Source organism: Chiloscyllium plagiosum, unplaced genomic scaffold (genome assembly GCF_037043375.1).
Source record: "Chiloscyllium plagiosum isolate Xiang-an unplaced genomic scaffold, Cpla_swu_hap1 HiC_scaffold_12, whole genome shotgun sequence".
Classification (NCBI taxonomy): Eukaryota; Metazoa; Chordata; class Chondrichthyes; order Orectolobiformes; family Hemiscylliidae; genus Chiloscyllium; species Chiloscyllium plagiosum.
In genome coordinates this window covers 43,471,527-43,487,368 of record NW_028270150.1, presented here as the reverse complement: position 1 = coordinate 43,487,368, position 15,842 = coordinate 43,471,527, and the positions used below count along the sequence as shown (strand labels likewise).

The 15,842-nt window shown below is 41.8% G+C and overlaps 1 protein-coding gene across 2 annotated transcripts in view; it reads right to left on the bottom strand.

The window, feature by feature from the left end:
- Positions 1-3,766: 3,766 nt before the first annotated feature.
- Positions 3,767-15,842, bottom strand: part of pla1a (phospholipase A1 member A) — a 30,961-nt gene continuing 18,885 nt past the window's right edge. For both annotated transcript variants that reach the window (XM_043701010.2, XM_043701014.2), the window contains 3 exons: positions 11,302-11,416; positions 8,452-8,619; positions 3,767-5,414 (listed from right to left, as the gene is read on the bottom strand). In XM_043701010.2, the coding sequence (XP_043556945.1) occupies positions 5,336-5,414; positions 8,452-8,619; positions 11,302-11,416 (362 nt within the window). In that variant the 3' untranslated portion in view covers positions 3,767-5,335. The remainder of the gene's footprint in view (positions 5,415-8,451; positions 8,620-11,301; positions 11,417-15,842) is intronic.

The window sequence follows — 15,842 nt, the reverse complement described above, 5'->3', positions numbered from 1 at the left end:
GGATTTGAAAGCAAGGATGAGAATTTTAAAATCAGAATAGATACAGATGAAAGATATGCATTGAACCTATCTTCACTGGTGATATGTTTGTCTAGCATTCCATAGAATTCCAATAGTGTGGAAGCAGACCATCAAGTCCACACCACCCCTTCAAAGAGTATCTTACCCAGACCCAACTCCCTGCCCTATATTTACCATGACTAATCCACCTAGCCCTAGACACAGTAGAAAATTTAGCATGACCAATCCACCTAACCTGCACATCTTTGGACTGTGGGAGGAAACCCACCAGACACAGGGAGAATGTGTAAACACCACTCAGACACTCACCCAAGGGTGGAATTGAACCCAAATCCCTGACCACTGAGCCACCACAGCACAACTAACACACGTTAATGTTTACCCTCCATATAAGCAGTGTCTAAATCTCCTATGACAACTTTGCCACTTCTATGGCTGGAATCTTGACCCGGGGCTGAGGGTCAATTTCACCGGTTGAAGAATCGCTGAGATCTCCGAGTCATATCAGTTTGAGAAAATCTGTCACAACTTACACCGATCAAGCACTTAGCAGACCAGCGTCATGCATCGCCCCCAGAAAGTAGGATGTGAAAAATGTGTTGCTGGAAAAGCGCAGCAGGTCAGGCAGCATCAAAGGAGCAGGAGAATCGACGTTTCGGGCATAAGCCCTTCTTCAGGAATCCTGAAGAAAGGCTTATGCCCGAAATGTCGATTCTCCTGATCCTTGGATGCTGCCTGACCTGCTGTGCTTTTCCAGCAACACATTTTTCAGCTCTGATCTCCAGCATTTGCAGTCCTCACTTTCTCCCAGAAAGTAGGAGCCAATCACCACAAGATGCTGAGCAATTACCGATCTGTATTCAGCAGCAGCACTGAGGAGGAAACGACTGGAGTCACCTTTCCAAGACCTCAGCTCGAGGAGGAGCCCAGGCATGGCTGGGTGATAGCAGGATGGGTGTCAAGGGAGAGTGCTGGACAGGGTGGCAGCATCAAGGGCTGGCAAGTGGGTCTCAGTGGCCCCCCACCCCGAACCCCATAAACAATCTCTTCATCAGGCACTGAGAGCCTTAGGACAAGGCACATGCCTTTCAAGCTGACAAGCAAACACGCCCAAGTCTGCTTTTCATTCTCCACGCATGATGGATGACACCCCATTAACTTTACCCCATCTCCCCTCCAACCTACCACTGGGCTAATCCCAGCAGCAGTGGGATGAGGATCCATTAGTGAGCATTAAGAGCCCACATAAGGGCCACAGTTAGTGGGAACCCTGTCCTTCACTCTCCCACGTGATGAGGATGGATGCTGAGAGATGGTAGCATCCTCCCATCACCCATCTCCAATCTGATTAATGTCTGTCTGTCACCAAACTCGCCATAACCTATTCTTACATTTGACAGTGTTTCTGCTTAAATCAAATTCCACCATCAGCATTTATATTGAAAAATGATTATTCCTGTTCTCTGTCAAACCTGTTGCCCTCCTTGTCCTAACTAGATCCTCCAACCCACTGAAACAGCATTTCAGCAGATGCTTTATCCCTCCCTGTCATGAATTTAAACAATGGTGTCGGAATCTCATAGAGGCAATGGCAGATTTATAGCTGAATGGAACCCAAACTCCAGCGAAACCCATCTTGATGTCAGAAGCAACAATGGTGACCAGTGCTGTGGGAATGAGACTCGGCAAGTGAGATTTTGGAACTGGGGTCTGTAAGCTTTGGGAAAGGAGGGTTACAATTGTGAAGGGGGCAACAGGATTTATAAATGGGAATTATGGTAAAGCATGATGGGAATGGGGTCATGCTTAAGGGGCATCATCCATGGTCAGGTCCAGCCTGGCGTCATGGGTGGAGCAATGAATAACTGCACATGGCATGGCCATCTCAAATACCAGGGGCTGGAGGAGGAAGGTGGCAGGTGAAAGTCTATGTAGGTGGATTGGAAGACTCAAAGAAGTATGAAACCTGTGAGTTTATGGGAAAGGTTACCAGAAAGGGGATCTGGATGTTTGGGGATGTTCAGGCAGATGTTGGAAACCACTTGACCCAGGAATACTCACTGCCATCTTCCATTGTGCTGAAAAGTAAAACTGTGACCATACTCGGTGTTGGTGGGTAAATAAGTCTAAATGTGTGGGACGGGTTACCGTGCCAATGATGAGAGGGTTTTTAAGGGAAAGGATGTTGCACACAGACCCATCTACTACACAGGATACAGATCTATGGGGCCTGAAATCCTTGATCATCCTAATCTATTGCCCTTCCTATGCTGTACCTTCCTGACACATACATGGCTATTTGAATCATTGACAGATAGACTTCCGGGCACTGAGGCCACAAAATAAAGATGTTGTATAAGGAGGGCAAAGGGTATCAGCCTGACTCAAGGCCATGTACACATATTGTTCACCTTGCTTCTACGTGATGGTTGCCACAGTGGTTCAGTGATTAGCATTGCTGTCTCACAACACCAGGGACCTGGGCTTGATTCCACCCTGGGGCGACTGTCTATGTGGAGTTTGCATGTTCACCCCGTGTCTGCATGGGTTTGCTCTGGTTTCCTCCTATGGTCCAAAGATGTGCAGGTTAGATGGATTGGCCACACTAAACTGTAGCACTGCTGGTCATTCCTCCACATCCTGCAGACCGCACTGATCTGCATGGCAACCTCAGGGCAGAGGTCAGGTTGGCACAGGCCATTCACCAGGTGCTCTAAGTCCCTGTTTGTGAATTGTGGCACCATCTTGCCCCTTTCCACCATGTTTAGATTCTGTCTGTCAATCAGCAGGGCAGCTTTGGAATACTAGTGCACAGTGACCATTTAAAGATGGCACAGATACAAGAGCTGCCAGTCTTCCAGCAGATATCTGCTGAATGGCAGGGTGCTCCAGGAATGGCATATGGGAAGATAGGGTTGGAAGTGGATGTGAAGGATCCCATGGGGTGGGCTCAGTACTTCATCATTTGAGTTTGGCAAGATACATCAAGGAAACACACTAGACCCCACAGTGACAAGCCCTCGCAAAACCTCAACACACCTGTGGCTTAGCCCCTTCTTTCAAATTATTCAGTAAGCTCACCTCACAGAATAACCTCAATTCTTCCAGCTTCTGGATTTGTATGTTCAGACCTCGCACCATGTCTCCCTGGGGATTTGGGTGAGGGATATTCGCTGCACAGAATTCCTTCCCCTCATCCAAAAATGGAGTTTTACAATAAGCAAGTGCTTCCCCAGCGTAACTCACTGCCTTGCAATTCCCTGAACAAATGCTTTGTAATTAATCCCAGCAATCGTAGAATTGTCTGACTTCACCATCAATCTCTAACACCTTCTGCAATTCCATTCATCAATACCTCGAATTCCTACCAAACCGGTTGTGTAACTTCACTTTAAAGAAGCTGTACCTGCATTTTCAAGGCTTTGTGTAGGAAATCTTGATGCCCTTTCTCCAAGATCTGCATCTGCAACAGAGAACTGGGACAGGTGTACCACAGCATTACACCACACTGAAGCAAGCACACAAGAATTCTATGAGCTGCTATCATCAGTGTTGAGACCTGAAGAACACAGAGAATCATGAAAGAATCTGAGTGGGTCCAGGGATTTTTTATTTATTGTTCATTATCCTCATCTTTCTTTAGATCAGACCTAGTGACCATTTGTCTCCTTTTCTCAGTTTTGTTGAAATGTTTCCACTCAGAACTTTAATGTGTCCACATTTTAGATTCTGGTAGGGCCAGCTGTGCATTTCTAATATCTTCCAGTTTTATTGTAAATTTTTTTATCATTTACAGCTTTTTTATTCCATACATCACTAACAATTATTCAAATCTATAACCCTAACATGGCATTATATATTATGCAAACAACTACAGGCCAGCAGCATCTTTTTTTCACTCTTTTTAACTCGTTTTCTTTTTTCTCTTTTCTTCACCTTCCTGATGTCACAGGGAAGCCACGGCAGTGTGGCAGGGTCTCCTGACTTTGTAGGCCCGATGCATGGACTCCTGGAATTGGCAGCAAGGCGTTGACTGCAGCAATGACAGAACGGGGACTCCTGGTTGCAATTGGCCCAGAGCAGGGGGCCTGGATGAGACTTTGCAAAAGTCCTGGAGCTGTGTTTGGGACTCCAGCCATTGAGGGCAAACTCTATTTAAGTAGGTTCTTTTTATTGCTTTGTACCTCAAAATGGCAGCAGATTGTGGCAACAGAACACTTTTCACTGTGTCTCCCCAGATATACGAGACAATAAATCATTTATTCACTCATTCTTCATGTGCAAATGCACACCCGTTAATTTCTTGCACGTTATGTGCTAAAACAATAAAAGTTTCAGGCAAGTTTTTTTACATATTTATGTACGAACTGTAATAGACATATCATTACGATAGGTCTAATAAGAGGACATTTTTGTTTATTGTTGTATTGTAGCTGTCAACATTGTACTGCTTCTAGAATTAAACATTTAAAGCTGTGAATTAAGTTAATTGTTAATCTTTTATAGTCTAATTTTCTCTCCATTACTCTGGTAGAAGTGGAGGATGTGATCAAAATGAAGATAAAATGAATTGAAGGATCAAAATCTATGCTCATTAAGCCAATGGGTTAACTTGCAATTTTGACAGACATTTATGCTTAATATTTATTTAAAATATCAATCCTTGAAATTTTTAGACAGGCTGCCTGGGGAAGGTTGTAGTAAGTAAATATTTAGCTTGTATTTTGCAGATACTGGAGCCTATTATCTCCTCCAGAGATGTCACTTTGCAAACCAACTGAAGTCAATTAGGAAGTGATATATTTTTTAAAAATAAATGGTTGGTATGCCTAATTCTCATAATTGTTCAGGATGAATAGGTGAGGATAATTTGAGGAGGAATTGGAAAGAAAATTAGATGAATGAAGTTTAACAATAACCTTAATTTACTGATTGAAAGATTTAGTCTAAAAGTGGAGTAATTGTGAAAGCTACAATACAGCTATAAACAGGTCATATGTCTTCTTGTCAGGCTGCTTGTAACTATATGTCCCAAACAGATAGTATCCCTACAGTTGGTACCTCATTACACTAGCTGACATTTCCTTGAATTATAACAAAGTCAAACAGATTTTTACGTTCAATTCATGTGACCAAATTCAGGAGTCTTCTTTGTTCATAATCTACCCAATAAATCTTTGCAGTTAAATATATGGCATAATGTTTGTTTTCCTTAGAAGAGAAATCTTGAAGTATTTAATCTTACTGTGTTATTTTGGTAACTAAAGCCATGTCTTGTTCTTGAAGCAACAGAAGATATAGAGACATGCCATTTCTAAAGACAATTAGCAAGCTGCTCAAACAGTATTTCTCTGTATAAGAGGATGTTATAGATACAGCGGGGTGGTCTTTCACTAAAAAGAGAAAGAAGATTAGAGTTAGAGAAGGTAACAATCTGCATAAGACAGTCCATTACATGGGTCATTATCGGTTCATAGCTTGACCCATAGTATAGGGTGGCATGGTGGTACAGTGGTTAACACTGCTGCCTTGTAGCACTAGAGACCTGGGTTCAATTCCCACCTCAGGCAACTGTCTGTGTGGAGTTTGCACATTCTCCCCATGTCTGCGTGGGTTTGCTCTGGTTTCCTCCCACAGTCCAAAAGAAAATGTGTAGATTAGGTGAATTGGCCATGCTAAATTGCCCGTAGTGTTAGGGGGGTGGGTTGCTTTTCGGAGGGTCGGTGTGGACTTGTTGGGCCAAAGGGCCTATTTCCACACTGTAAGAAATCTAATCAAACTTTGAAATACGTATGGATGTATAGTATACATTTTGCTCTTAAATATGTTCTCCTGTGTATAGTATATATACGATACATAGGAGAACATATATAAGAGCAAAACAATGCAGTTGCTGCAAGTACGAAATACAAAAAGGCAAATATGATAGGGACATTTAAGGGACTTTTAGATAAGCTCATGAACATGCAATGAATGGAGGGATCTGGACCAGGGGCAGGCAGAAGGTATTAGCTTAATTTGGCATCATATTCGGCACCACATTGAAGGCCGAAGGGCCTGTTGCTGTCCTGTACTGTTCTATGTTCTAAAATGGAAATGTTGGAAATAGTTAGAAGATCTGGTAGCATCAGTAAAGATAGAACTTCCAGAACTGGAGATAATTAGATACAAAGACAACACTAAATTTAACACATTTCAAATTTTTACAGAGGTGTATAAGGAGGGGATATGATGCGATGAAAAAGAGGAAAGATTCAGTGAAAAATAAACTGAAAGAACTACGGATGCTGTAAATCAGAAACAAAATCGGAAATTGCTGGGAAAGCTCAGCAGGTCTGGCAGCATCTGTGGAGAGAAATTAGAGTTAATGTCTCAGGTCCAGTGACACAGTTCTGAGGAAGGGTCACTGGACCCAAAAGATTAAATGAAAATTGCATGTTGACGCAAGACAAAAGGTTTTAGTAATGGGACAAGTAAATTCTGAGCATTTCCAGAGTTAGTTTGCTGTTATAACATTAACCTTTTCTTGTGCATAGTACTAAGATTCTTTAATTCCCATTACAGCCTTTTTTCTGCTTTTGTGATGTAAGTAAATGGAATTCTACACATCAAATTTCCTCATGCTATGGCTGAGATCGAGAGTCATTTGTGTTAACACAAGTGCGTCATTTCCCACATTCGTGACATGCAGGATCGACCTTTGTTGGGTAATAGTGATAGATGGTAATGCAGAATTTGAAACACAAACAGGTCTACCATGACCTTCTTGAATGGTGGAGCAGGCTTGAGGGCTCGAATGGTCTACTTCACTTCTACCTGCAGGTATCCAAACAAATTAATATCGCCAGCAACAGCTTAAGGATTTGAATTTTATATAGTACATTTAACATGGTAAAGCATCCTAAGACATTTCACCAGAAAAACATTGTGCTTAAAAAGAGATATGAGGAGAGATGACCATGTATTTGGGCAAAGAGGTATATTGAAAGGAGAATCTTATATGTGTAAATAGGAAGAGAGAGAGAGGTTAAAGAAGGGAATGCCAGCGCTTAACACAGTGGCAGCTGAAGGTATGACCACCAATGGTGGAAAGGGAAGGCAGAAACGGAGAAGTCTCAGAGATCTCCAAACGTGGTCAGGCAGAAGGAGGTGACAAAGATGAGGAAGAGGGAAAATCATTTAGGGATCTGTTAACAAGGGAAGAATGATACATCCTGACTGTTACTTAACCAGGAGCCAGAGAAATCAATTTTAGCCAGCAAGATCATGTATGATGGTTTATCAGAACAGGGCTTGAGTATGGATATGGACAGCCAATGCATGAATATGAATGTGCTCCAGTTGATGTAGCAAAAAGCATTAGAAGAGTCAAGACCAGAGGTAATAAAGGCATGAGTGATGGTTTCATCTGAGGCACTAAGCAGAAATAGATAGTCCTGCTGAGGGAGTGAAACATGAACAGAATCTTATCTCAGATTCAAGTATGACGGATTACATTTGTCACCTCCAGAAGAATTATAAAGAACCATATTACTCCCCAAAATATTACCTTCATAAGAAACCACATCAGTTCGAAGATCATGAGATTGAGGTGGGGTTTGGAGTGCAAATTCTGCTGATTTTTATTAGGTCAGAAATACCTGTTGTCTCCTTTGTATACGAAGAGGAAAATTCAATTGAGTTCCCATTTGTGAATACCATTCAATTACTTTTGTGTACAAAAACTCTGACAATAGGTGTTAGAGAGGGAGAGGATTGGATTTTCAAAATAATTCCCATTTCAGTCAAACAGATTACAATTTTCACATTTCAAGTGGTCACTTTAATGAAAGTTACTGGTCCACGTGGAACCATGTCTTGAAGTTAGTCAACTCATTTAGAAAATGAGGTTCAAAAGAGATTTACCAGGATGTTGCTGGGAATGGAGGGTTTGAGTTATAAGGAGAGGCTGGATAGGCTGGGACTTCTTTCACTGGAACATTGGAAGTTAAGAAGTGACCTTATAAAGGTTTATAAAATCATGAGGGGTATAGTTAAGGTGGATGGCAAGTGTCTTTACCCCAGGGATTTCAAGAGTAGGGGGTATATTTTTAAAGTGAGAGGAGAAAGATTTAAAGAAAATTTCAGAGGCAATTTTTTTACAGAGAGTGGTTCGTGTGTGGAATGAACTTCCAGAGGAAGTGGTTGATGCGAGTACAGTTGCAATGTTTAAAAGACATTTCGACAAGTATGTGAATAAGAAATGTTTGAAGGGATATGAGCCAAGTACAGGCAGGTGGGACCAGTTTAGTTTGGGATTATGGTTGACATGGACTGGTTGAACGGAAGGGTCTGCTATTATGGTTCTTTGACTCCATAAAGAAAGAGAAGGAAGTTTAAGAAAAAGTCATACTATGATACAACTTCAGCTACCCACAGGGAAATATTTACCTGCCATTGAAATGGAGCTCCCTAATGCGTATCTTCTCAATATGAATTGGAGATCTTTTCTTACGCCAACTGGATAACAGTTGAATAGTGATGTCATCCATGTTCCCAAACCTGGCATCGTATGGTATTACTTTTCTTATTATGCTTTCACTTGATTGTTTTTTAGGTCTATAAGGAAAATAAAAGAGTGAGAGATCTGATAATGCTTTTCAATCTTGCTCCATAATTGTCCATGTTGGTTGTGAGAATTCACAAAATTTCTTGTTTGTTTTGCTGCTGGGCTTTATAATGTTGACTTGACAAAACTCTGGATATGCCTTTGCTCAGAATTTCTTTGAACCAGTTTCTGTTCCATCACTTTAACATGGTCAGAAGTGTGGCTGAGTCCTTCTATATGCACATAACTGGAACTTACACTATACTCCCAAATAAATTCATGAGGATAGCATAGTAACCCTGATTTCAGCCCTTGATTTACTCGAATCAGTAGGATGCTGTGGAGTGATAAGTGAGTTGGAAATTCTGCTAGTTTCCATTGGATGAGGGACTTAAAAGTCCTTGTATTACTTTGCTTATAAAAGTGAGCTTCACCTCAGTTTATCAGTTCTGAAACAACTCCACAGATCCTGTCACCAAGTCACCTTTTACTTACACGTGCAGAGTCCTTGACTCTGGCACAACCACATCAGAGTCAGTATCCAGAGTGTCAGAATTACTGATACACTTTTTTTTTTCTTATTTCTCTTTTTTATTTATTAACCCCCACACTACCACCTAACCGCGGTAGTGCTTATTTTTTCCCCAGCACCCATGGTGTGTGTGTGCAGGTGTGAGACACAGTGAAAGATACAAAGTGAACAAATCTTTATTCAATTTCCACCGCCAGGAAGATAGGAAAACACCCGAGTGGCCAGTGACAAACACTGTCCTTCACATCAAAGGGCAGTGCTGTGTGATCAAAACAGTGAAGGGGAGGGTAGGGACTAAATCAAAATAGAGTTGGAGGGGGAAATAATGCACTCCACTCCCTGCGGCGCCCACTTCTCCCTGAACAACTCCAGGGTGTTGGTGGGCATTGCGTGCTCCTTCTCCAAGGACACCCGGGCTCTAACGTAACCGCGGAAGAGGGGCAGGCAGTCGGCCCTAACGGCCCCCTCCACAGCCCGCTGCCTGGACCTGTTGATGGCCAGTTTGGCCAGGCCCAGGTGCAGACCAGATACACTCTTTCCTCTGTCAGCCAGTATTCCCTGATTGGACCAGATTAGCAGCTCCAATCAGGGGACTCATATTCTGTGAGATCCATCTGGCTGACCTCATTACCATGACTACAACTGCATTTGATCTATTTCATTGTTTTATAAGACCATAAGACATAGTAACAGAAATAAGGCCATTCAGCCTGTCGTGTCTGCTCGGCCGTTCAATCATGACTGATAGGTTGCTCAACCCCATTCTCCCACCTCCTTCCTGTAACCCTTGATCTCCATGACAATCAAGAACCTATCTAACTCAGTCTTAAATATACTCAATGACCTGGTCTCTGCTGCCGTCTGTGGTAATGAATTCCATAGATTCACGACTCTAGGGTGTAGGTTTGCTCGCTGACCTGTAGGTTTGATATCCAGATGTTTCATTACCTGGCTAGGTAACATCATCAGTGGCGACCTCCAAGTGAAGCAAAGCTGTTGTCTCCTGCTTTCTATTTATATCTTTCTCCTGGATGGGGTTGCTGGGGTTTGTGGTGATGTCATTTCCTGTTCGTTTTCTGAGGGGTTAGGAGAAAGGTATAAATAGAAAGCAGGAGACACCAGCTTCACTTCACTTGGAGGTCGCCACTGATGATGTTACCTAGCCAGGTAATGAAATGTCTGGATATCAAACCTACAGCTTAGTGAGCAAACCTACACCCTAAACCTCAACCTGAGCTACAAACCTTGCAAAACTTCACCACTCTCTGGCTGAAGAAGTTTCTGTTTATCTCCACTCTATAAGGTCTTCCTTTTACTCTAAGGATGGCCTTCAGGTCCTAATTTCTCCTCCCAATGGAAACATCTTCCAAAATTCACTCTGTCCAGGCCATTCAGTATTCTGTATGTTTCAATCAGATCCCCTCTCGTCCTTCTAAACTCCATCGAGTATAGACCCAGAGTCTTCAAATGTTCCTCATGTTAAGCTTTTCATTCCTAGGACCATTCTCATGAACCACCACTGAACCCACTCCAGGGCCAGTACGTCCTTCCTGAGATTTGGGGCCCAAAACTGCGTTTTGATTAATAAGTGAATCAAGGGTTAGGTACAGTGGGCAGGAAATTGGGGTTAAGGCCACAATCGAATTAGCCATGATCTTATTGAAAGATGGAGCACACTCAGGGGACCTCATGGCCTATTCCTATTTCTTATGTTCTTATTGCATTACATCCTTGTTGTTAGCTTTTGACCAGATTGTTGTGTATGTTTCACTTCTAATGTTACTACTACAGTAACTACTAAAATAACAGAACCTTGTGAAATGCAATTAGTCTTGCAAGATTCCATAGTGGTAGTACACTGTTCTGAACCACACTGTTTTTGAATTGGTTCCTTATGTGAAATTACATGGTTAACATCCAATTGTCACAAGTAATCAAAAATCCTTTGGAAGGAAAGTTTATAGATCAGATTAAGCTCCTGTAGCATTTCAGAAAGCATGAAATTAATATGATGTGCATCCTGTTTAAAAAAAAATAAATTAAAGTTTTTTTTTTATTCAACTTGCTCTAGGGTTTTAATGTAGATCTTGGGAGTAAGTAGGACTTGAAACTGGGATTCTTGATTTGGAGGTAAGAGAGCCCCCTATAATTAAATACTTACATTGTTAGCTGAAGGTTTGATATGTCAGAATGGCTGTTGCTCAAAAATTTTATTTTGACACGTTGCTCATGAGATCCTAATTGTTCATAAAATATTTCTAGTAGAAAATGTTTCACTGGTTGGAGAAAAAGCAAACATTTAGTCAATGTGTCATATGTGGATGAAGTTTCTTTTTGTTTCTGCCTTTTGCTCACATTCCACTGAAGAGGCCATTTTGATTTCTACAGTATCAGTTTGTTCTGCTTTGTCCCCATACCAGTTTTACTTTTTATTAGTCTGTTGGGTCTATCAGTGTGTTCATTGTGATTTTAGTCAGTTTTGCAAAAAGTTCACTTTTGTACTGAGAACATCAATTTCTCAAACAGGAATTACTTTTTGCTTTGCTATTTCCTTCAGATGATGAATTGGAAGGGCCTGAACTGAGGGCAGTTAGAGTGAGACATGACAGAAACTCTACCGTCTGCACACAGACACCAACTCAGCTGGGATTTCAGGTTGGAAAACTGTTAATTAAATTTCCCTGTACCTTGATGCATCAGAAAGCAGTGCTTCTCTGTTGGGTGGTTTGTCAATAGCTAGCTGAAGAGATGCAGCCCATTTCAATTGGGAGAACAGCCTTGTCTGTAGTAGACAACTTCACCATTGCTCTGTATTTCTTCAAAACTGATCATACTCAACAATATCTGGTGGCCTTAAGTACAGGATGAGTATGTTCGTGCATTGAGCTTGATACCTATAGGTGGGCCATGGAATCTATTTCTTCCCAATTAAATCAGGGAAACAGAGAAAGAGCTTTGTACAGTTCTTCAGTCTGGCTAGGTTCTCATCGGTGGAAAGGACAAGTGACATAATGTACAAGTGCAGAAAATTGACCAGGAGAGGTACAATAGTTGTCATTAATCTTACATATGAAATGACTCACCCCCTCGTATCTCTGAACATGCACCAGTCAGAAAATTGCCATGCTGCTTTCATCATGTGACAATCTACTGTGTCATGACTCATGACAGTAATAGGTGGTTGGTTTGCTGGTTGGGGCTATTCCCGGCAGTTGTAACTTATGATATTGATAATGTGTCCACAGACAGCTCTGATGACACTCCTATGAGACGTGCATTTGAACAACCCATATAGAATTGTAGGTCTCATTTTAGATACATAGTGTAAGGACCAAATCTATTTATTATAATGTGGGGTGGCACAGTAGCTCAGTGGTTAGCACTGCTACCTCACAGCATCAGGGACCCAGGTTCTATTCCAGTCTCAGGCAACAGTCTGTGTGTAGTTTACATATTCTCCGTGTGGCTGTGTGGGATTCCTCCTACAACCCAAACATGTGTAGGCTAGCTGAATTGGCTATGCTAAATCGCCCATAGTGTTCAGGGATGCGTAGGTTAGGCATGTTAGTCAGGGGTAAAGGTAGAATAATAGGGGAATGGTTCTGTGTGGGATACTGTTCGGAGGGTTGGTGTGGACTTGCTGGGCCGAAGAGCCTGCTTGCAGACTATAGGGTTTCTATGATTTTGTGTTGCTTTAAAAAGCTGTTTACTGAAATGAGAAAGACCTGTTTTAAGCCCTATATTTGAAAGGGTGACTGCAGTTTTAAAAAGCAAGCAAACTGACAATCCTAGGCAAGCATCATAAACAACGATTCAACCAGCAGTAATTGAAGTTTGAAGTGCAGTCAATTTGGAGTCATGCTGTTATACAGATGCAGCTTTTCCAACAACAAGAAGTTGATTGGTCTGTGGACTAATGACTAATTATCCATGTTGGAAACGTTTTTGCCTGCCAACAAATGAGAGATTGATTCTAGGGTAACTGAACAGTTTGGAGTTGGGAACAAGTTATAGAGAAAGAGGTGGTCAGTTCATTCACAGCTCAGAAGCAGCCTCTGTGTTTAAAAAACTCATTGTAAGCCTTATGAAAACCAGCCGACCTTTCCCTCAACAGTTGTCGCAAGCTGTGACTTTTAACTGACAAAAGAGAGACTTTTTAAAGTGCACCAGCCACCTGGTGTCTCTAACTAAGCAATGGACTGAAGTGACATGCATCTCAACAACAGAACATTTTCTCCTCCATCTAATAAGCGTGTGTATAAATGGATTAAGATTAGACTTTTAATTAGCAATATTATATGCTGATGGGTTTATAACTTGTAGCTAGAGTCTAATTACTTGTAATAAGTAATGATTCTTGTTCTGTACAGAAACCTGGTTCATATTTTCTATCAGGCTAGGTCTGAAAATTAGGTAAGTTGGACAAAATTGCATCCCTTATAAAATCATTGACTTTTGTAATGACTCATAACAGTGGATAAATCTAGTGAACTATTAGCTATACAACATTCAATGAAAAAAAAATTGCTACATTAAAGAGCGTGTACTTAAAGGGGAGGACCACAGAAACAAAGAGCAATTTCCCTCTGACAAATGCACCTAATACTAGGAGCAATTTAGGCAAAAGTGAGGACTACAGATGCTGGAAACCAGAGTTTAGATCAGAGTGGTGCTGGAAAAGCACAGCAGGTCAGGCAGCATCCGAGGAGGAGGAAAATCGATGTTTCGGCAAAAGTCCCTCATCAGGACTATGGGCAATTTACCTGGGCTGCACAAGGAAACCAGAGCGCCCAGAGGAAACAGGGAGAATGTGCAAACTCCACACAGACAGTCGCCCAAGGCTGGAATTGAACCTGGTGCTGTGAGGCAGCAGTGCTAACCACTGATCCACTGTGCCACCAGAGTAACCCACCCAGACCCATTTCCCTCTGACTAATACACGTAACATTATGGGCAATTCAGCGTGGCCAATTCACTGTGGAAAGAAACCCACGCAGACACAGTGAGAATGGGCAAACTCCACACAGTCACCTGAGGCAGGACTCGAATCCAGGTCCCTGGCGCTGTGAGGCAACAGTGCTAACCACTGAGCCACTGTTCCGCCCCCAAACCTAGGCCTAGATATTGTCCAAGTCTTGGTACATTTAAGCATGGACTACTTAAGTATCTGAGGAGTCACGAATGGAAACTGAACATTGCGCAATCAATAAACATCCCCACTTCTGACCTTAAAATGAAAGGAAGATCATTGATGAAGCAGTTGAAGATGATTGGGTCAAGGACACTACCGTGAGGAATTCCTGCAGAGATGCCCTGGAGCTCAGATGGCTGACTCCCAATAAGTTCAGATGACACTAGATGTCTCTTTATGTGGTCTTATATACCAAATATATTTTTCACCTTCCGAGATGCATCATTCCAAAAGAATCTATCGCATTGGTATCTAGGACCTTGGAAGTTGTGGTTCTCATTCTTCAGGAGAAAGTGAGTACTGTAAATGCTGGAGATCAGAATCGAGAGTGTGGTGCTGCAAAAGCATAGCAGGTCAGGCAGTATCCGAGGAGCTGGAGAGCTGAAGATTCAGGCATAAGCCCTTCATCAGGAATAAGGCTCATTCCTGATGAAGGGCTTATGCTGGAAATGTCGATTCTCCTTCTGTCAATCTGCTCCCGTAATTATGCTAAGGCTACTGCAAGTATCTTTTTACAGGAAACCTAATTAATATAGATCTCACAAAATAACACATTAAGATATCTCATTGTACACAGGTCCAAAAATAGCATAGGATACCAGATAAAAACAGGCTCCAACAGATCAGGCTCAGAAAATTCATAGAAGTTAATATAGAAGATAATAAAGCTTCTTGTAGATATTTAATTTAATTGAATGGTTTGCAAATAGAAACATAATCAGATCGTGCACAGATCTAAGTGTGACCCCTAACCTTGTTGCAGAACCACAACTCTAGGTAGGATTCTGAATTTTAATCTGGGTGTGATTAGTGTGCAAATAGCCACATGTTCTTTTGGTGGAAATGTTACGTTCCTCCACAATCTGACTTAATAATGTTGGCTGGCATTCCTGTGGTTTGAAAAAATTGTTAGCAGTCAGAGCATACAGTGGGCAGCATGGTGGCTCACTGGTGACCCGGGTTCGATTCCAGCCTTGGGTAACTGTCTGTGTGGAGTTTGCACATTCTCCCAAAGTCTGCATGAGATTCCTCCAGGTGCTCTGGTTTCTCTCCACAGTCCAAAAATGTGCAGGTTAGATGGATTGGCCATACTATTGCCAAATGGGTCTGGGTGGGTTACTCTTTGAAGGGTCAGTGTTGACTTGATGGGCTGAATGGTCTGTTTCCACAGTGTAGGGATTCTATTTCTAAAATGCACAACTGCCTTCTACTAAAGGTAGCTACCCTTTTTTAAATCAATTTCCTGCCGCATTCTATTTCCGCCCAGTAAAGGGATAAAGTTAGACTGATTTTGTTCAAATAGCCACTCATGTTCTCATTGTTTTGTATGACAATATGGGAACAGTTGTATCAATTGTAATTATGAAGTGAACATTGCTCTAAGTAACTGTTGCTCTTTTTGCTTATATGCTGTTAAATTATTTATAAGCTGGCATCTTTCTCATCAAATATTTTCTCGGTCCATCTTTGAAACAATAGCAAAGTACATTTTACAAGTTACAGGTATCCAG